Source organism: Oreochromis aureus, linkage group 17, assembly GCF_013358895.1.
Source record: "Oreochromis aureus strain Israel breed Guangdong linkage group 17, ZZ_aureus, whole genome shotgun sequence".
Classification (NCBI taxonomy): domain Eukaryota; kingdom Metazoa; phylum Chordata; class Actinopteri; order Cichliformes; family Cichlidae; genus Oreochromis; species Oreochromis aureus.
Window position 1 is genome coordinate 8,422,349 of NC_052958.1, and position 21,357 is coordinate 8,443,705.

The 21,357-nt window shown below is 40.9% G+C and overlaps 2 protein-coding genes and 1 non-coding gene across 4 annotated transcripts in view; 1 reads left to right on the top strand and 2 right to left on the bottom strand.

Annotated features, from left to right (window-relative positions):
- The window catches only part of gxylt1b (glucoside xylosyltransferase 1b), a 141,684-nt gene that overhangs the window by 48,810 nt on the left and 71,517 nt on the right, over positions 1-21,357 (bottom strand). The gene's annotated exons all lie outside the window — the stretch shown is intronic.
- The window catches only part of pdzrn4 (PDZ domain containing ring finger 4), a 43,580-nt gene continuing 24,842 nt past the window's right edge, over positions 2,620-21,357 (top strand). Inside the window, exons 1-2 of the mRNA XM_031750572.2 lie at positions 2,620-2,713; positions 2,852-3,081. Coding sequence (XP_031606432.1) covers positions 3,013-3,081 — 69 coding nt within the window. The 5' untranslated portion in view covers positions 2,620-2,713; positions 2,852-3,012. The remainder of the gene's footprint in view (positions 2,714-2,851; positions 3,082-21,357) is intronic.
- On the bottom strand, positions 21,238-21,310 carry trnak-cuu. The gene has a single exon. It is a non-coding gene; the product is annotated as a tRNA-Lys (tRNA).

Sequence of the window (21,357 nt, forward strand, 5' to 3'; positions counted from 1 at the left end):
ACACAAGCAATCCATCTGCCCCTCCATTTGAGCCATCTAACGTTCACCGAAGCCTCATCAGATATGGTCTCAGCAGAAGGGCGGTAGTCTTCCCTAGATAGTGAAACAAGGAGAAAAAATTGCAGTGGCAATAACTTTTATGGAGTTGTGAATCTAAATTGAAACTTTTTGGTCAAATCATTATCAGTATGTCTGGAGAAGGTCAGGAGAGAGGTACAACAGTGAGTCTACAGCCATCTGTAAAACACTCTGTAGGCTCTGTCATGGTTTTGGGCTCCATTTCAGCCAGTGGTGTTGAGATTAAGGCCTCCACAGAGCTCGGTACTCAACATTACTGAAACAGTATTTAATCATCTTGACAGAGAATGGGACAAAAGGCAGCCAACATCCATAGAAGAGCTTTCATTGTCCTTCAAGAAGGCTGGAGAACTATTTCTGAAGACTACTTGAAGAAATTACATGAAAGCTTGACTAAGAGAATTCAGGCTTTTGCAGAATAAAAGGAGTCATTCCAAGTACTGACTTTCAAACTTGTTAGAATTATTTAAACCCAGTCTTTTATAAATATAAAGAACCTCAAAACTTTTGTACAGTCCTAGAAATATCTTACTAAGTCACTTAGCTGCTAAATATGATACAGACATGAAACGTCCTCAGAGGACGAGTCCTGCTGTTCACTCAGTGTTTACTATACTTTTCTGCGTTCACTGCGTTTTAAAATATCGCACATCACATTACACTAAAATAAAAGGGTGACCACAGTGAGTATTTTATCTGCTAAACACCAGCATGTTGGTAATGGCACTGTGAGTGTGATAGCTTAAAGCACTCCAACCTGCACTTGGCATCCCATCTGGTTTGGACCCAGGAACTGCCAAACCATTTCAGGCCCCCCTTTTCTTTTTACCTGTTTTATGGTCAAGGTCCCAGGGGAATGTGCCAAGTGTAGCATGGAGGGGGAAATTTGGCTGATATTTGCAAGATGCTCTGATATATATATGCGTCTTCCCACTATTAGCTTATTAAAATTGCCTTTTGATGAGGAGATTAAGTTCTGTTATTTGTTAATTGTCACTTCCTGCAATGGGAGGAGCTACTTGCTGCATGCCTTCATAATGATGTAGCCACAACTTTTTGGTTAGAAATACAACTTTATTCTTTTTTGTAGCTAGAGTGGAATGAAATAATCCTTTCCTTTAATAATGCTGGGGCTACCAAAAGATAACTCTTGTGCTGTAGCTGCTACAAGCTGATATGCATTGTATGAGTGAATTTCATAGATATGAGCATTATCAACAGTTTACAATTTGCTGGATGAGTTAAGCAATAACCTTTTATCATTATGCTGATAGAATCATATTTTAGGGCATACTTGCTGTATAAACAAAATTGCCAGTAGAGGCTTGTAATACCATTGCTGAACTCTCAATTTATCTTAGCAGCATCTCTGAGTTTTCCATCCTCCTCTTTTCTTCCTCTTTCCTCTCATCCATTCTCTCTCCTTTTTGTTTCCTCACCCCTGTAGAGATGGACCAGTTGGGCTGGAAGCTAATTTGAAGCCAATCAATACTAGTCTGTGTTTCTTCCTGTGTATCAACCCAGTCCAGTGCCCTTGTCTAACTGCCGGCAGAGAGAGAGGGAGAGAGGAGGGGAGCATCTGTTTTGTGACTAACGCCCTCTGACTGTAAATCTATGGCAGCCGCTAAACACCACTCCTCTAGCCATTGTGCTAAGTGCAAAAGACTATCTGATTGAATCCAAATTAGATTGATTTCAATGCCAAATCCAGTTGTTAAATGTGTGGACTGACAAAAAGCCCTCTTAGGAACTTGATTAACTGCATTCATGGCATTTTAACTGATGTCTGAGGGTTTTTTTAATTATAGATTGAATGTTTGATTGAGTATGTACACACAGAAAACTAACAAATGTACTTTACAGCATACAAACACAGACGCTAGTGCAGTCTGCACGCTAGCGCTGTGCAATACTGCAAATTTTGATATTGGTCCGAAACCAAGTAAATGCAGGGCCAATATTACTGATACTGATACTTGTAAAAGCAGTTTATGTAGAGGAGAGCATTGTGTATTTATTTAATTTCATCATTATTAATTTGGTAATTCTGAACACATTTTAATAACCATGTGTAAATGGGGAGGAGTTGTAAATGTGCATGCCTCTAAAGCACTTTGGGTCGCCTTCTGTTTTTAAAGTAATTTAACCCAATTCACTGGGCTACATATCTAACTTAGAGCGTAGATAATCGATCCAATCATGCAAGTACAGATACTATCGATATTAGGATCTATCTGCCCACCTTTACTACACACACACACACACACACACACACACATGCATGCATGCAGCCTGTCCTTCCCTTTGCTTACACGCAACAGCACTGATGTTCAGAATCTGACTCTTCCCAAGATAAGAGCAGTCCCCTCCTCTCTTTTTCTCCCAGCCCCCTTCTCCTTAAACAGCCAATGAGGATGCCATCTATTCATGAGGTGGAGTAGGAGCAGCCATGTGTAGGCAGCCTGCCACAGGAGGAGGTGTGACTCCATGAGCCAAAAGTGTGTGTATGCACAAGAGTGTGCTCACACTGAGAGAGGAGGTGGTGGAGTAAAGAGAGTGGAGGGAGAGAGTGTATGTAGGCATGCAAGTGAGACTCCAGGGAAGGAGTGACAGGCAAAGAGGGGAAGAAAGCCAGGTGCGTTTTACTCATCTAATTACTGATTCACACAACAGAAAAACACATACAAACACACACTCACTTCACAAACTGAAGGTAGTACCTCCAGAGCCTGCGCTGAAACAGTGAATTGAAACACGTGTGTGGTGCGCTCAGAGCGACAGAGGGGATCTCTGAGGATACACGGATGAGAAAGAGGTGTGGGGGAGCCAAGGAAGAGGAGCCTGAGTGTGTATCGCCCAAGGGGGAGTTCATACACACCGCAGACAGCACACACACTCCAGCGGGCACTCGGCACTGTTTCCCTGACAACTAGAATGGGCTGCAATTTGTGCACCTTGCAGAAACGGGAGGAACACTACAAACTGCTCTACGAGATCGCACAGGTAAGTGAGACTTGAAGGAGAGTGCGCCGGCGGCGGCGGAATAATCATTGCCATAAAGTTAATGACGAGCAAAGGTGACAATGTTAATGACGGTGTGTGAAAGGGATCGGGGTCAGGGCGAAACAAAAAACCCTCAACAACGAGTATAAACTGAGAAAATTGAGAGTAAATCTAAGAAGGGAGGTATAGGAAAGCAGCCGGGTTGAGTGGGAAACCCGGAGAAGAAGAAAAAAGACAGGGTACATGAGAGAGATGCACAAAAATGAGTTACTTCCAAGCAGACAGGCAAAGAGCCAGTGGGTGTATGTGTGTGTGTGTGTGTCTGTGTGTGTATTTCTTTACTCCATCAAAGTGAGTGAAGCTAGTTATTTCTCCTCAGTAGCAGGAGATGTGAGAACAAGTTCAGCTCTTCTTCCCGAGCTGGCTCCGGGGGAATTCATCACATCTCCTCTGACTGTGACTGTCTAGAAGCAATACAGTTCAAAGCACAGCCGGCAAATGTGTTCTGCTGTTTTCCTTTGTGTTGTTTGTCAGAAATGGACTTCTGTGACCTAACATATGATGGGGTTTTTTCCTGTCTGCTGTCATGTCAAAAAAAAGAGGAATTTTTCAGCTACTCCAATTTAATGCTCAAGTGAAAGTCCTAAAATATAGAGGGAGAAATAAGCACATGATTAAGAAAAAAATGATCATCTTGTTATTTTAGATACTAATGATGTCAGCGACTCTTCGGAAACACTGCATTACTGTAAAATGTGGTGAATGAGTAACTTGTTATATTGTACAGTGCTTGGCTGTTGGTTACACAGGGATTGTTAGATGGGGTGAATCTGCTGAGGAAAAATATATAGCCAAAAATCAATATTTTCTTTGACTCCTTTCTGGAAACTGGGCAGGTTTCAGGTGTTTAAGACAACTTTCAACAGCAAGTAAAGGTTGGATAACCTTGTAATTTTCAGTTGCACACTTTACATCACTGGGAGGAAACACGTGTGTGGATCATCTCTGTTGTCGGGAACAGTGCTGGCAAACATCGGGCCAAAATTCATTCATCATTTAGTATCTTACACTGTTACAGACAGCAGTGAAACTAGATACAGCATGATGAGACTGAGCAGTGTTGTTGCACGCCAGTTCCTTTGCTATGTAAAATAAACTGTAATCATATACTATCATCCAAAGTGTCGGTCTGAAAATATTTATATATATATAAATATACATATACATGTGGGGTTCATACTTTAAATGTCAGCTTGTTGTCAGTTAGTTGATGTTAATGATGTTTAATGACGACAAGGCAGCCGTAGGCGTCTTTGTTATGACCTCTCTAAAATGGAACAAATATACTGTCATTAACGTAACTTTCCACCACCGCATGATGCTGCTTTTATGAGCCTTATTCACAGCGCTGCAATCTCAAGCTCGTTATGCTTTCAAACTAAATGCCCCCATGCTTTTAATGAGGCGGTGGATGTTTGTGTTGTCTGCCTGGGTGGAGTGCAAGAAAATTGGTCACGTCAATTTAAGAGAAACTCTAGGAGGTTGCGGCTGCTTTTGTAGGAAACTGTTAATGGACTTGCACATACTTGCCAAAACAAAAGGCGTAGCTGTGATATGTTGGAACACTGAATGCAGTCAGTGCAGTCAAAGAGGTGTTAAATGGATGTAGTCAGCAAAGTTATAAGATTATGAGTATACAAGCATTTAAATCATACCCAATTGCTGTCTTAAATGTGTTTATTATTTTAGATTAGAGGATTGATATCACTCTAAAGTTGCGTCCAAGCAAACCCCCGGGCCCTACCGGTCTGTGAGTCGTTTGGTACCGGGCCACGAGAGTTGAGGCTGAGGTGTGAAATTCATTGTTTTCAGGGTATTTATCGGTTTTTAGCATTATTTTTTAAATAATTTTTAGCGTTAACTTGGTTTCCCTGGGTCTTTTCCCGTGTGTTATGAATAAATCTTCTTTTTTTGGTATCAGTACTGGTTTTATTTTGTTGTATTTAACGGCGAAACCTTAAAGGCCGGTCCGTGAAAATATTGTCGGACATAAACCGGTCCATGAGGTTGGGGACCCCTGATATAAAGTAAATGACTAGGGATTAAATTGCAACGGGCGGGACTAAAGCAACTACCAATGAGGGTGCAGGATACCGCTGATTGACATGTGACCAGGTAGTACATATGTTAGAGAGTTACCCAGGTTAGCCCTGCGACAGACATGGATGGATGGATGGATGGATGGATGGATGGATGGATGGATGGATGGATGGATGGATGGATACTTAGGCAACCAGATACTGAAATGTCCACAAGCAACTCCTTTCAAAGCAACACATGACGAGTGTGGACGTAGCATAATGCTTGCATAAAAAATCTAGCTGGAGTCTGATTCCATGCACAGATAACACCATCATCTCTAAAACTCTAAATTTATGTACACAAGAAATAATTGCAATATTATTTGTTTCCCTGTGCTTCGTTTGCTCTTTGCTACCAGCAAAATAGCTGCGGTCTTAAAAACCTGTAAGAACAGTAGACTGCCAATAAAAGATGAACATCAACATTGTGACATCACCAACTGCTTTGTGGAGAACCATTTAATCCTTTAAAGCCGGAATGATGAAATAATTGCCAAAAAATTTCTGACATAAAAATAAAAATTTTAATTTTTAGCATATTTTCTTTTTTCTATTTTTTTGCAATTTATTGCTTAAAAACGTATTGTGCTGTATTTTGGGGGTTTTGAAGGGAAAAAAAATCACACTGATGATATAGAAGTCTTAAAAACCAAAAATCCTTGAAGCCACAAAAAGCCTTGAAGTTCAAGTTTAGTATAAAGTACACAATGTTACTCGTCTTTGCAGTCAGAGGAGTAACTATGTCTGGCCATTAAAAAACTACCAGGTCTAAAGCCCGATTTAGGCTTGTTGTACACCTCACGATCTTTAAATTTCTTTGGAGAAGAAAGAAAACTCCACAATTTCTTTTATTTCTTTGTTTCAAATTCTTCTCCTGCAGTATTAATCTTGATATGGAGGGCTTTTTTCTGAGTGGCGACACCTATTGTTCATAAGATGACTGCAGTAAGTCTGGTGTGCCATCAAGTACCAACATAAATGGTGAAGGGCTATGGTGACCATTCGCAGATGACTCAGCCAAGCCTGGTTTAGACCACCTTACCTTCACTTTTAGGCCCAAAAGCTATATCCATCTTTATACGTCTGTGGCATCTTCATCATTCTGCTTGGCATAAGAGCAAATGCAATTCAATGATTATTACTGTTTTATATGACACAGATGCACTCATCCAAATGTCAGCAAGAGAACAAAAATGCATGTCTCCCAACACTTTTTTTCCCCGATTTGCAGTCTAGAACTGCACCATTTTCACTTTTCAAAAGGTTGGCATTGCTATGAATTAGCTTTCAAATGGCACCAAAAGGAAAATAAAAGAGAACAAGCCCAAATAACAGATAAATAAGACTTTTTTAAAATGTAGAGCAGATGTAATATAAATCATGCCATTTGCATGGGGATTGGCTGGAACTAACACAAAAAGAAACCCTTATGCTTCCCTCCTATTTCAGCATCACACTATTGCCTAGGTCCTGGCACCATGGCAGATGTCCAAGAATAATATAAGCAGCCCCCACCCCCCCACCACCCCCCTCTTACTGTTAAACGCTCGGTGGTGTGCATGTGACAGTTGGCGGACACCTACAGTCCTCATTACCAGTGTGAAAGAAAGTGGAGGAAGAGAAAGATAGAGGGCTCACCAGGCAGTAAGTGTGTCAGTATGACTTTGTACCAAAACTTGAGGCTGAGGGGATTCTGCAAATCCAGAGAGACTCCTCAACAATCCCACTGTCTCTCTTCCTTTTATCATTCCAGACTCATTTCTTCTCCTTCCTATTTCATACTTCTCCTCTTCGGTAACCTTCATTAGTCCCGCTCTCCCTCTGACTGGCTCCCTCTCAGCAATCTGTTTCTCCCCTTTCTCATTTTACTTTGGCACATGCACAGCACTGCAGACTTTAAATGTGTTTCTGTTCTGTTTTACTTCCAACAGTGCTACCCAACAGGACACCACCTGCTCATTAAACAAGTGAAAAACTGAAGGATGCTTATAAGGTAGCTAAAGCGGGGCTTGGAACAGGTGCATAGTGTTACTGGACTCGTGTTTCGCATGAGTATTTTTGAAGATGCTCCGGTGCTGTGTGTGTTGCACTTTTCATATTTAGTGGCCCTCTAGGTGGCTTTTGATTTTATTATTCAATTCAACTCAGTGTTTTTACATATGCTCCAAATCACAAAAACAGTCATCTCTAGGTGTTTTATTTTGTAAGGTAAAAACACTAAGAGTGAAAAAACTCCCCCAAATCAAGCGAAGCCCTATGAGCTAGCACTTGGCAACAGTGGGAAGGAAAACACCCTTTTAAGAGGAAGAAACATCTGGCAGAAACAGGCTTGGTGAGATGCAGGGAGTGTGGGGAGGAAGACAGGATAAACAAAACACTGTGTAAGAGAGCCAGAGATCAATTATAGCTATTTTTTTATTATGAAATAGTGGTGTATGAACACATGGTCAGTGAAAAAAGGTAACATTACTCCTACTGCAGTGTAATTAAAAGAGGATTTTAGGGTCACCCGATCCAGCTCCAACTAATTCCTTTTCAAATTTTGTCGTAGGATGTGTGAGTAACTATTGGTTTTGTTCATTAGCCTTCTCTTAATTCAGATCCAGAAAGAAGCTTACAAATCTTAGTGGAGCAGCTCAAAAAACATGGTATTTGAGCTATGACTTCAACCTTAGGGAGATAAGTATGATCAGTTATAAAGAACTGGTTATGCTAGTCTTAACTCTCTCTACTCCTTGAAAGTCTACTTGTAGTATTTCTGTTGTATTTCAAGCCTGTGCATCAGAAGTTAGTGAGGGTGGGCTCTGCCTACACAACTACCCTACAACACCCCCCCCCCCCAGAAACTATTCTAAGGTTGTCAAACCACATCTTTACTGATATACACTTATGTGTTAAAATTCGCCATTAAGAGTACAGGGGAGACTGTGAAATGTCATCTTTATGGGGGAAAGAGTTAAAGGTCTAATAATAACTTCCTTTCTTGTAAGAAGTTAGGAGTTTGTTTGCCAGCTAGGTCACCAATTATGTCTGTCACTACAACACCAAGCCCATACAACCACAATCTCCTGGTGTGACAGAGCCTTTAGGGTCTATGCGGATGAAACACTTACAAAATAGATTGTAGCTATTTTGAAGTTATGGTAATGGCTTGCCCCTGAAAATGGTCATATTGTATAATACATGGGAACAGAGGACTTCAGAACATTTCATTTAAAAAAAAAGACATAATAGAGCATTTTAAAGGCCAATTCCAGATTTCAGCCTGCAGGCTTTGGTGTTGTGTGCTACACCAGTGGCTATCTGTGTTCAGACAGCTGCACTATTCTGACAGGACTGCTGGCTGCTCGACCCCAGCTGCCCAGCGGCCGCTGGGAGATTTATGACTTTCGTCAGACAATTTACAATTCAGTGTTTCATTTGTAATTTTGTGCGTGAGTGTGTCTGCACTCTCCCGCCACAGGACTCCATTCACTATGTTGCAAATGCCATTCTGCGGATTTTGCTTGTGGCTGTGTTAAATCGTTCCAAAGCCTCTGGCCTTCAGACTCTCATAGGGCCTGTGTGCTTTGTGCTTTTATATGTAGCAAAGTCAGCACTATTTTACCAGACAATACTGACTGTGTGGCAATATCTAGATATATCTATATCTCTATATATATCTATATATATAGAGATATATATTTTTTTTTTCATTTTTTTTTTAATGAATTAATTTATTTTTTAATGATGCAACAGCCATTTGTAACCCAGTGCATTATTCCCTCATCTACATAATCAAAGAGTGTTTGCAGATAAACTCCTGCTGTGTAAACCCTCGCCTAAATAGATGTACATATTGTAGATAGTCCAGCAGATTTAGCTAACCTGTCTTTTTTTGTTTTGCTTTCTTTGTCCCACCCTGTGATTGTGTATTCCACCCTAATTTCCACCTGTATTTTTATCACTCAGTCTTCCTTGTGTGTATTTATAGCCTCACGTCTTCCTCCGTCCTTTGTCAGCTTGCCTGGTTTCCCTGCCTTTTTCCTTGCCTGGCTTTGTTGAGCCCACTGTTTGTCACTGTTCTTTGTGCCAGCTTACTTTTTGTGTTTTCATTTTGGATTTTGCCGTACCTTATCCCAGCTTTTTGTGTTTTCCTGGATTCTTGATCAGGCCCTACAAAAGACTCCTTTTTATTTTCTCAACATGCCTGTCTGCGTGTTTACATTTTGAGCCTATTTTGAACTGTAAAGCACATAGCAAGTACTTTGCATTGTTTTCAATTGTATTTGCACACAGAGAGGAAGTACATACATGAGCAGGATACAAAACTCAAAAAGTTACCTGTGATTTCATGCAATGAAGAACATTCAGCCCATTATTTTATTTCAGTCCAGTGTAATGAGACACTCAACTTCTAATGGCTGATACACATGTATTTCCACTTGCCACTAAACAAGAAAATTTATAAGAGTGCATGATAGCAAGAAAATAGTAAAGGTTAATTAAAATTACAGTTATAACAGCTAAGTATAGTTAAAGTGTGGTTTGGATTAGTTAAAAACAAAGAAAAAAACAGTCTTGTAGATTAGGTGCTATTTTATGAACTGTGCATGCCATTGTTTTTCCGTTATTGATACTGCACTCTCGATCCTGTAAAATTACATGGGGCAGTTACTCTGCATGAGTGCCTTCATATAAAGTAATCACACCCAGCAAACACCCCTGAACTGCAGGTTCTGTGGTGCAACAGCAAGCCTGCAACAAACGTGGTCAGAAGGTCGCTTTGCTTCAAAGAGTGATCCAGACAAACCCACTTTTACAAAGCAAGAAATATTGTTCATATTATTGTAATAAACAAAGCAAAATGTATTTTCTCATACAACACATCTCTGACTGACAACTCATGAGGTCATGAGATGGTTGTAATCAGACAGCCACCCAGTCGGGGAATACTCATTTTTTCCAGTAACCAGTAATTACTAGTCGTTAACTGGTACCAGTTGGTCCAGTGGGCTTATGTGAAAGGGGCTTTAGGTTAGTAGGATATAGGATAAAATTCTGAATATTAAAGGTCACAAGCACAAGTCCAGTACACAGTGAGTAAGATGTTTTCTTTGTTTTCTTTTGTCTTTTGTTTTGTCTTGTCAGTCAGGCAGTGATGTAGAATCACGGATATTGGCACTTTTTTCCTTTTAGGAACCTAAATGTTTGCTGAGCACTGGTATAATAAATAAGCTAGAAAAACAGATGATACCACTGAGCAGTAAATAGTCATTCAGAAAAGCCTTTTAACAACAGAGGGAAGCAGTACAGTATGAGACTTCCATATCGTTTACACCCTTGTTATCGCATTTCATCGTCTTGGTAATAGCACCTTGAAGTTACATTTGTCCATTTCCCCCTCCTTTTTAACTAGGCCAGCCTTTTTTGCAGGCACGCCCTCCAGAGACAGATGCTGTGCCTCATGTCCAGCCTGTTAGACAGCATGAAGGGGGCTACATATTCACCCCTTTCATCCTGCCACCACCTATGGGATCCAGCGAGTGCCACAGAGCAAGCGAGGGTGTGGTCAGACCCACACAGCCGTCACCTCCATATGGCCAAATCCGACCTCAACCGTGACTTCGGTGTTGCCTGCGAGGTCGGAGCTTCTTCTCAACCAGTGTAGCGATGTTCATAGGTGAACATGATCAATGAAGTTGTACTAGGTGGAATACACATAACATAGAGGTCTGGGATTTACTAAAAGGTGGCATTGGTGATGAATGTAATCTTCTGCTGCCGGGCCTCAACTTTTATTGATGCGTTTGGGCCAATAAATGAGTCACAGAGGAAGAAAACAGTTTCCTTATCAGAGGAGCACAACACACATGCTTCTTTTGTCTATATCTGTCTCCTTGATGGGATTTCGAGCTTTCACAGGAAAGTATTGGATGAACTGACCTTTCCATTTTTTTTCGTGCATTTTTTGGGCCCAACAAGTTGTCTGTCTGACTGTGTGGGTCACTGAGTTTGACCTTTCCACCTGTGACTGTAATTCCACTTGACAAGTCTTTCTCTCTCTCAAACACACACACATGCACAGTTACGTGCACTTTCTGTGTGTAGTCAGAAAAAGAGAGGCCTCTGTGCTGAATCAATGTGCACCTGCAGGATTGACTGCTTTTATGATCTGTCAAATTAATTAGCGAGACTTGTATTTTGTATGGGAAAAGGAAAGAAGACCCCCACACACACACACAAAAAACAAAAAAAACAAAAAACAAACAAAAAAACATGTTAATCTATCATTATGGAAATGAACTCTGCTGCTAAAGACAGATCATCTGGTGTCTTCCATCATGGTTATAGTTGCTCATTGGTGCACAGCATGGTGATAATACCACATGATTTAGAGGTGCATATGGCCTCATCGCTGGCGCTGTGGGTAGCACGTCTTCTGGTCGCCGGCCAAAAGTGGAAACAGGAAATGGGCGATCATTCAGTGCCAGTTTAATACAGTAAACAGCGTCCTTGTGCCGCACGAGAAACAAATGAAATATGTGGGATATCTTTGATAATAAATACAAGTGTGTGTATCTGTGTGTGAAGCTTAGCAGAGTGTGGTGGACTGAAGCATAAGCACATTTAATGTTCCTTTTTCTTTCTTTGTGCGTCTGTGAGCAAACACGCTTTTGTCCCTGTGTTTGTGTCTGAGGGGGAGTCACAAAGTCAGGGGAAGACAGGTCCAGTGTGTGTGGTGGGGGAGGTTGCGGGGGCAGTAAGAGTCGTCGTTTCGCACCACCGGCCAACAATCTCCCCCTGTGTTGGCTCTGATAAGCCCAGGATGAAAGCCCTTTCTGTGGGCAGAGTGACACTCCTCGCCTCCCTCCCCCTGCAGCCCCTCCAGACGAGGCAAAGAATGCACGCATGATGCGCGTACACCCAACTACACAGCACGGAGGTAGATATGCCTATTTGCGTATCACACGAGCAGAATCGCAGAGGCCATCCATTCACCAGCTTTACTGCTTTTTTTCCCCTCCGTTTTCACGACTGTGTAAAAATGTCATTCTAGCTCTCAGCATCTGACAAGAGGACTTATCAGTTGTTATCAGCCTTTCCCTGATTACCATACTCACTGATCAGCCAAGTGGCCTGGACAAGATAGAGGAAAAAAAGGGTGAGGTGGAGGTAAAATTGGAAGGGGAAAGCCAGGGTGAGACGATTGAAAGCAAGGAAATGTGAGTTGTCCGCCATCAATAAGTCTCCAAATTCTCCTGATTTTTTCCCTTGTTAACCTCGCCCTCTCCAAAACACAAAGTGTCACCCTCTTCCTCCCCCCATCACTTATCAGTCACCAGACACTGTTTCAAGTCCGTTCCGTTTGGCTGCCCCTGTCTGTCTTTTTCCTGTTTGTCGCTGTCTGTCTATCCGACTCATTAATACACTCTGGCATTACCCCACCGTCAGAGGTGGCATGGATTTTCTGTAGACCCTGGAAGGAAGAAGATAGCAGTGGAAGACACAGAGGCAGCCTGTCATTCACGTGTGGCACAGAGAGCCAGTAATTTTGTCTAGTCTCAGTGTGTGTGTGCGTGTGTGTGTGTGTGTGTGCTGTCAGCCAATGACTGTTATACAGTCTGAAGTCAACCTTGTGCCAGAATAACCCAATAATACACCTTATGGCCACACGCTGCAGGCTATGTTTTGTCAGGTTAGACAGATGTTATGACGAACCATCTGGAGCTGTTATGGATATGTTGCAGGCATTTGCTCCTACACACTGCTGCGAAAAATGCACACATACGCATGAAATATGCAGAAAATACTCCTCCAGATATTCGGCTGTCACAGCAAGGGGGGGGGGGCACTGAAACGCAACTTCTGAGACATAAAAACCGCACAACCTTCACGTTAGTGTAAAATTTCTCTCGGTCTTTGGAGAAGTTCATTGGCAGAGAAGGTGTGATTCTCATCTGAGACCAAATTTAAGTCATACTTTTAATAGTCAAACATCCTCTTTTTTAACAGCCCCATCTCCTTTTTTCCCCTTTAATTTCTCAAGCTTGCGGGATCATAATATCCACTATGATGTTTTTCTTTCACGGCCTCCGTGTCGTCTGCTTGGCAGCATGGTGTCTGCATGTGTCTCGAAGACGCTGTTAGCGGTGTGCTTAAAAATGCAAATGGACTGTTATTGTTTCACAGTCAAGTGCGTTTTGAACCCACGGGGTGTATCCTAGGTCCAGGTGGTCTAGAGGGAGATTAGGTTACAGCTGGGAGATGGTGTTGAATTCCCACTTAACCAACTCGGGTTTAGGAGTCATTAGGCCCACTCAGAGCCTGGCATCGAGTCCAGTTACAGATAGAATAACACTAAACCATCTGCATAGTGGGGGGGGTGTAACCATAAGCCTTATGCTGAGATGGGAAATGCCCTCTGGATGGCAGAGTGGCTGAAGCTCTGATGTTGTTGTTGTTGTTTGTTTGTGTGAATATATATTAAGAGATGCTGCTTTATTCACACTTGTTGTGATTCGGGAATGCGTGTCAACCAGTCTCACCAGCTTTTGTGCTGTAATACAAACCAACTCTTTGTACAGTTAAAGGCTTGTGAAAAAAAGTGAAAAACATCTGCTGTTATTGCAATAACAGATAAAAACCCATTTGAGGATGTTACGATCTGACGCTTCTCTGTGCTTACAAGTGCCTTCATGAAAAATTAACAAATGCCCATAGTAAAAAATGACTTATACGTATGTTTACACACCTGCCCGCGCTTATGGTCTGGAGTTTGATAAGCTTAAGACTAGAAATCCTTCTTTTGGGAAATTTCTGAAGAGACAGGAATCCGTATTTGATTAAAAATGGAAAGAACAAACACACTGGTGTGTCTATCTTTGTGAGGGCACTGATCGATGTAATGTATTCCCTAGCGTCTTAGCCTAACCTCAACAACCCCAGCTGTGTCTAACCCTAACCTAACCTAATCCAAGCTTAACCCTAACACCAAATCAGTGTGAAAACATGATCCTTATTTTCCCAAGACGTCCAGTGATTTGAAACATTAACTGGTACCTGTAGAAACTACGATAGCTAGACTAGGCACCCAAAGCCCACTTGACTGTTATCTCCAGATCTTTCAGTTGCATCACTTGGTCTTAAGCAGTTGAAAGCTTGTTTTTATTGTCATTGAGAGTAAATAAACTTAAGTAGAGACTGTCTTGTAAAAGGATGTTACCAAGATCTTTGAAAAGATGTTGATCATTTTTGGAAAAATACAGTACTGTGGAAAAGTCCTGAGCCACCTCTCATTTCTTCATATTGTACTTGAAAAGTGGGATATAGTTGTACGTAGGAAATACACCAGCAAAAATGAAAATACATTATATAAGGCCAAAACAAAATTTAAACAGTTCTAATAAATTCGAAAGTCAATATTTGGTATGACCACCTCGTTTCTTCAACACAGCCTGAGTTCTCTTAGGCAGCTTTCTTCTTCAAATGGTCTTCAGTAATAATTATCTGGGATTCCTAAAGGACATTTAAAGCTCTTCTTTGGATGTTGACTGCCTTTTATTCTGTTCTTTGTCAAGATGATCCCACACTGCTTCAATAATATTGAAGGCCAGACTCTGGGGAGGCCAATCCATGACTGATAAATGGTAAATGATAAATGCTGGTTTTTATATAGCGCCTTTCTACTCTTCCTGAGCCCTCAAAATGCTTTATACAAAATGCCTCATTTACAAAAGCATTTTATCCAGTACTTGATAAGTTTTACACTCCAATGGATGCATTGAGGAAAAACTTGGTGTTAGTGTTTACCACCCGAGTATATTTGGCATGCAAACTGGAGCAGCCAGGGATTGAACCACCAGCCTTGCAAATTGCAGATGATCTGTTCTACCTCCTTACTACAACCACCCTGAAAGTGAGTTCCATTGTGTGCTTTTCTATCCATGATGCTTTTATTGGCAGCGTGCTTGAGATCACTGTCATGCTGAAAACTGAAGCCTTCACGAATCAATGCTTTCCAGGTGGTATGACATGGTGAATCGTAGTCTGATGGTACTTATCTTCATAATTCCATCAATATTGACAAGTTCCCCACTACCCCTTAGAGAAATGTAGCATCACAGTGTTTTACAATTTTTTTAAGTACACAGCATGCTGAGATATGCATGCTTTTTGGCTAATAGCTCTTTGGCACCTTGCTGATACAGAAATACTATTTTACGCTGTCAAACTGTGTTAGCTTTGGCATTTTTTATAGATTTAACGAAAGAAATGTGAACAACTGGTGTGTTTTTGCAGCAGGCTTCTAATGACAAGGTGTCTAAATATCTAAAGATTTTAAAACTTTAAAACTGTTTTTTATTGTTAAGTTGTTCATTATAGACACAACGCTAATTCATCCCTTATTCATAGATCAGCATTAAGTGGCTTAACAAACAAAAATCCTTTTGAAAATGGTCAAGTACAAGGACTGGACTGAAAATCAGTGAAAAAGCTGAAGTCAATGAAAGACCAGTTTAAAAATTCCAATAAAATCGTTCTTTTTGAAAGGAAAAAATACAAGAAAGTGAAGGATGAGTCAAGCCTTTTTCACAGTACTGTATAGGTCCACAAACTAAACCAAGGGTGTCAAACGTATGGCTACAGGCCGGAATTAGGCCACCAAAGGTTCAAATCCATGGCTTCCTTCCTATGGCATGGAGAAGGAAAGCATCAGTCTTGGATTTTTACACCAGGAAGCTCATCATGATAGATGCTGTCCTAGTGCTTAATTTCATCTGAGCATTAGGTCTGACTCATGAACAGTCATACAGCCATACTACAAAGACCGTTTCACAGGTCAAGCCACCGTTTAACCACTTAGAGACAACATATGCATGAATTACCTGTTTTAGCTTAAAGGATCTGTGTTTCCAGTGTTTTTAGTTCAGCTCATCTAAAGCTGATGATCAAGGCTCATGTTGTAGATGTACTTCTTCATGCAGGATACTAGAAAACAACCCTATAAGTAATAACAGCTTTCACAACAGACCCCTTGTTGGGGAGAGCGGCCTTAAAAAACATTTTTCACTCTCTGTAGGAAAAATAACACAAAGCAACCCAGTTTGTGCCAAGAGCTGCATTGTTCAAACAACTGCTTTTGTACCTTTTAAACAAATATAATATTTCACACAGCTACAGCAAGCCCTTTTCAGGCCAGGTCATAGATCATTTAAGGCATGACCTGTGCTGTAGTCGTTCTTGTGAGGAGAGATAAACAACATGGAGCAAAAAGATGAGTGCATGTGTTCTTACTCAGTGAGCCATCATCGTTACAATATGCTTCACTGCCTTGTTATTTGGAAACTCATATGAATCAGATATGCAACACATTTTGAGAAACAATGGCCTGATTTAGCGAGTCAGTCTGAAATTCGGCACAGCCCCAGCCACTAATCATCATCCGCCTTATATTATGTTGGTGGCAAACGTGATTAGATATTCACTCAGTCATATTGCAGACGTACACTCTACTGCCTGAAATGGTGAATACAGTTTAAGCCTTGATTAAGCTGGGTCGAATGAGGGGTAAATTGCACCACAGTGCGTCTCTCACTTAACTAACCAGCCATGCTTTTAGATGGAAGTATTTTTCATTGCTGGAAGGAGCTCTTCTCGCCCGCTCACAGCTAGTGAAGTGTGAAGTCGTTTTTCTTCCCCACCAAAGGGCGGACCGACCGAGCGTCATGTGATGAATAATGCTAATGTGTTAGGTGCTTCCAGTGTGCATAAACATGCATCACTTTAAAATGAAATAGGCTAAAATTCGGTAGGAGGAGGGAAAATGTTAAGTTCACACTCTAGGCTTCTTTAGAGGAAAGAAAAAGATTTAATTTTATGCAAAAAGCAGCACACAAATCTTTGATTTTTACTGCTCCCCAGTAAAATGTTTTTACTTCCCAAGCTTTAACACTTTTGCTAATTATGCCCTCTGCATCCAGCTTCCTTCTTTTTGTTTTTGTTTTTGCCTTCAACCAAATTTGTGCCCATGTGAATAACTAAGATTCACAGCAAGTCTGCTTCAGTAATGATGCCTACTTCCTGAACATCTCATATTTTATTTAAACATACATAGATCACAAACGTCATGGCAAAACAAATATTAAATATCTTGTTGTTTATTGTCAATCAATTAACAAATGATGTTGATATTTTCTTCTGCAAAATCCTGCTTAAAAATCTAAGTTAGTAGGGTAGATGTTTGTTGCTACTTGCTTCAGTGCTTCACGCACCAAGAGGCTAATTTCCAACAGATGTCACAGTCAGCCTTGGATTTCTCTGTGTCTCTTAGCTGGTAATGAATATGGTGTCAGTTCCTTGAACCTGTTAAAACCCTGACAATGTTTCTGTATGGCTAACCCATAGCTATGGGGTTGAGTACACACAAGAGAATAAAAACAAAAGGGTCCTCGAACGCAACATGGCCACACTTAAAGATATGAGGCTGGACAAGTTCTATTTATTTCTTATTCCACATCAGTTTTTGAAGTATCATTTACTATACATTACATCCTTTAATCCTTAAAAAAATAATAATAACACTCATAATAATTAGAAGACTTAATAGTAACTAGTTTCCCAAGTAAAAGTGAGAATCATAACAAAAACGGTGGTTATTGTTCAGTTTATACGAGAAATGAGTCGACATTGGTTTAGGAGAAATGGTTTGTCCTGGTTTATGATTAATGCCATAAATATTAAAGTAGAAGTGCTGTAATCTGATGACTTGTTTTTTCTATTTGAAAAGGGCTCTCAAGGATAAAACACTGTAAAAGAAAATGAGGCAGTCTTCTTCTTTGCAGCTGCTCCTTTCAGAGGTTGCTCCAGCAGATCATCTGCCAGCATCTCACCCTAGCCCCTGCATCTTGTTTTGTCTCACCAACCCCTCTGCTTGTCCTCCTTCACTACATCCACGAACCTTTTCTGTGGTCTTCCTCTTTTCCTTCAAAATCTTCAAAATGTGGCTGGGTTTGCATGGTATTTAGTAACTAAGTGAAATCAAGACTCAACCTTTTCTACATTTCAAAATTATGCACATACAGGAGTGTTGTTACATTTTCTCATACAGAAGTGTTACATGTAACCTCTTTGTGAACTCAGCCGTCTGGATGAATTATTAGGGTCTAATCGGTGACCCCGAGAGCCTAATTCAAACTCATTGCTAGTATGTATCAAGGGGCTGGAGGAAGGGGCGCTCTATTGTTAAACTCGGCTCGCTGGCTGTTGTTTTAATGGCAGATGAGAGATTAATGGCGATCTAATGGCTGTGGGGAGGACTCGGAGCAACAATAGAGTCCTGCTACAGTGCAGACCCAAGTACATTAGCCAGTCAAAACAGCTATCTGCTATGAACACACACACGCGTGTAATGCACACATGAAAATATTCAGTTATTCTCCAGGCACCCAGACACATTCATATGTACAGATGCACGAGTGAAAATGATTCACACCGCATTTATTGATTTGTCAGTAAAGAAGTTTTGCAGTCATCCATCATCAGTGCATCCCATCTCATCACGAGCAAAACAAACAGAGCTAATTCTCAACCCGGCAACCCCCCAGTGTGACAAAAGGAGGCTAATTTATGCATTGGCGACATGGTGTGCGGGGAATAGGAGCGTGGCAGTGGGGTTGGATGCTCACTCTTGGATCGTGGTAATTGTGATTTGGTTGCTAGGATGTTGAGGGTAATGAATGTCTTGTTGATGCAGTTTGTCATAACCCGTGCCATCCCTGGCTGCTTGAGGACACAGAGCCTATTAGTTAAACACAGACACATTGGCCCTGCCATGATGTATGAGCCCCCCATCTAGAAGGCATTAGTCATTTTATGAGAGAAAATGAAGCAAACTGCCAGGTTAGAGTAGGTGTTGAATACGAAGCAAACCTCTTGACTCTTGCCATCTAGCTTTTTTTAATCATCAGGTAGAAACTGAATGAAAGTATCTTTTAATTGAAGCTGAAATAGCTTGGATTGTCTCAAGGATGATACAGTAGGAGGCTGTTTTTTGAAAGTAACTCTAGCTCACACTCTGTCTTATGAATAAAATATTTTTTCCCCCAAAACGCACAAAATAAAGCAAATCATGCTTCATTCTGAGGCTGAACCAGTAAGAAGGATCTGTATTCATGAAGCCTAATTGAAAGGAAGCCCGTCTTGCATATAGAAGTGGTACAAAGAGCAGGAAATGAGATGGTTCTTAATGCATTCCCTGACAGATGATAACCTCTGATTTCCCCCCACTTACATCAGAAAACGGCTGCTTGGGATGACAGTCACAAGTCAACACGCTCTGATGTCTGCGTGCATGTTTTACTGCTGGTGTTGGCACACCGGGGTAGGAAAAGATAGACGTGAGGAGCGAGAGAGGAGAAAACCCTTGAAATACTCGAAAAAAGAACAAAAACAGAAACACAGAGATATGCGGGATCTGTTTATAGCAACTTTGGCTATATAGAATCTACTTTTTAACCTTTTAAATCAAATTGAAATGGATTAACTGTAGACAAAAAGACGAGAAAAACACCTAGACTACAAGACAAAGAAAATCAGTCCACTGAAAAGAATCTAACAAATAAAAGTACTGATAATATCATATCAGCCATTAAAAATAAAACAGAAGCAAACAATTGCTGTCAGTATTGTATTAACAGTAGGGAGAAATTGTGTGTGAAACCATCAACAAGTACAATCAAAAGAATATAGAGTAACATACAAATTGTGTACGAGACGACTGATGACAAAAGTTTGTAGGATTTTTTCTTAAAGCTGAATATGATATAAACACAATCCTTTTGTAAGCGGATTTTATGAACTATTTCTTTATATTCATCCTCCATAGCTGCTTGTCAGTGCTCAAGTGCTATTCATGACAGCGGGGCTGCAAAAAGATGTGCGCTGATGCTCATGTTGACAGATTCGTGACTCTGTTATTTTTTGTTTTGCTTTTTTCGTGAGCAGCATTAAATTTGAAATCCTCTCTAAATGACAGTAAATCACAAAGGTATTGAACACCCTTAAAAACTAATTTAGCGTGCACTGATGAGATGCATATTTGAAAAAGGTAACACTCTATCCTTCTAAATGTATCTGTATATGCAAAATCTGAAAGCGAGGATAAAGCTACTAACACACTGGAAGCGATTTCCTCTTCGCTTTGAAGTTGACGGCTTGTCGCTTGCGGACAGTCTATGTTTCAGTTGCCAAGATAACCTTCTAATGTGTTTACTACAAGGTCATATGCTATTCTTCACAATCATTGGTAGTCACGTCAGTCGATCACCTGGAAGTAGAGAAAAGTTCATCTTAAGTCCTGCCCACTTCCTGTTGCCTGCGCTTTTTTGCCTGTAGTTGCCTTAAAGCCTAATTTATCCGTTCAGCAGGAAAAGCGCTCTATCTACCTGGCTTCTCGTGCCAGGTAGTACTGTTTGTTTTGATGCTTCTCCCCGTTCCCAGTGAACTCCACTCACGCTCCCTTTCCTATACTGGCCCATTTGTCAACCAATCAGCATTCAGCAGATGCATACGGGAGGTGTACTGGGTGAAAACCCCACTCTGCTCAATGGCCGAATGAAAATGTATACGCGAGCAGACACGTTTACAGAACCTTAAATTACGCTTCGCAGAATGTCATTCACTTCCTATGGTCTCTGGTCAGTACATCACTGTGAAATGCTTCCAGTTTGGATGTAGCTTAAGACTCTTGGTTTCTTTTTGTCAACTGAGCAGAATTAACCAATTTTATCAGAGCAGACTTTAGTGCAAAAAACAGTTCCTGTCAAGTGAGGGTGGAAATGCAAAAACAAAACCAATCGGAAAAGGAGGAAATTATGTAAAGAATTGGCAGCAGTCAACCATTTATATTGTTTTTAAGACTTGATGTCGCTTCAGCTCTTCATCGACAAACTGCCCATCTTGAATGTCAGAGGGTTTTTTTGAGATTACAAGGGAAAGATGGAGTGAACTCTATCTTCTGTACTTAAAACCGCTTCGCCCAACATGGGGCTCGAACCCACGACCCTGAGATTAAGAGTCTCATGCTCTACCGACTGAGCTAGCCAGGCTACACCTGTAAACCATTACCAACACTTTTCAAGCGCACTAAGATCCA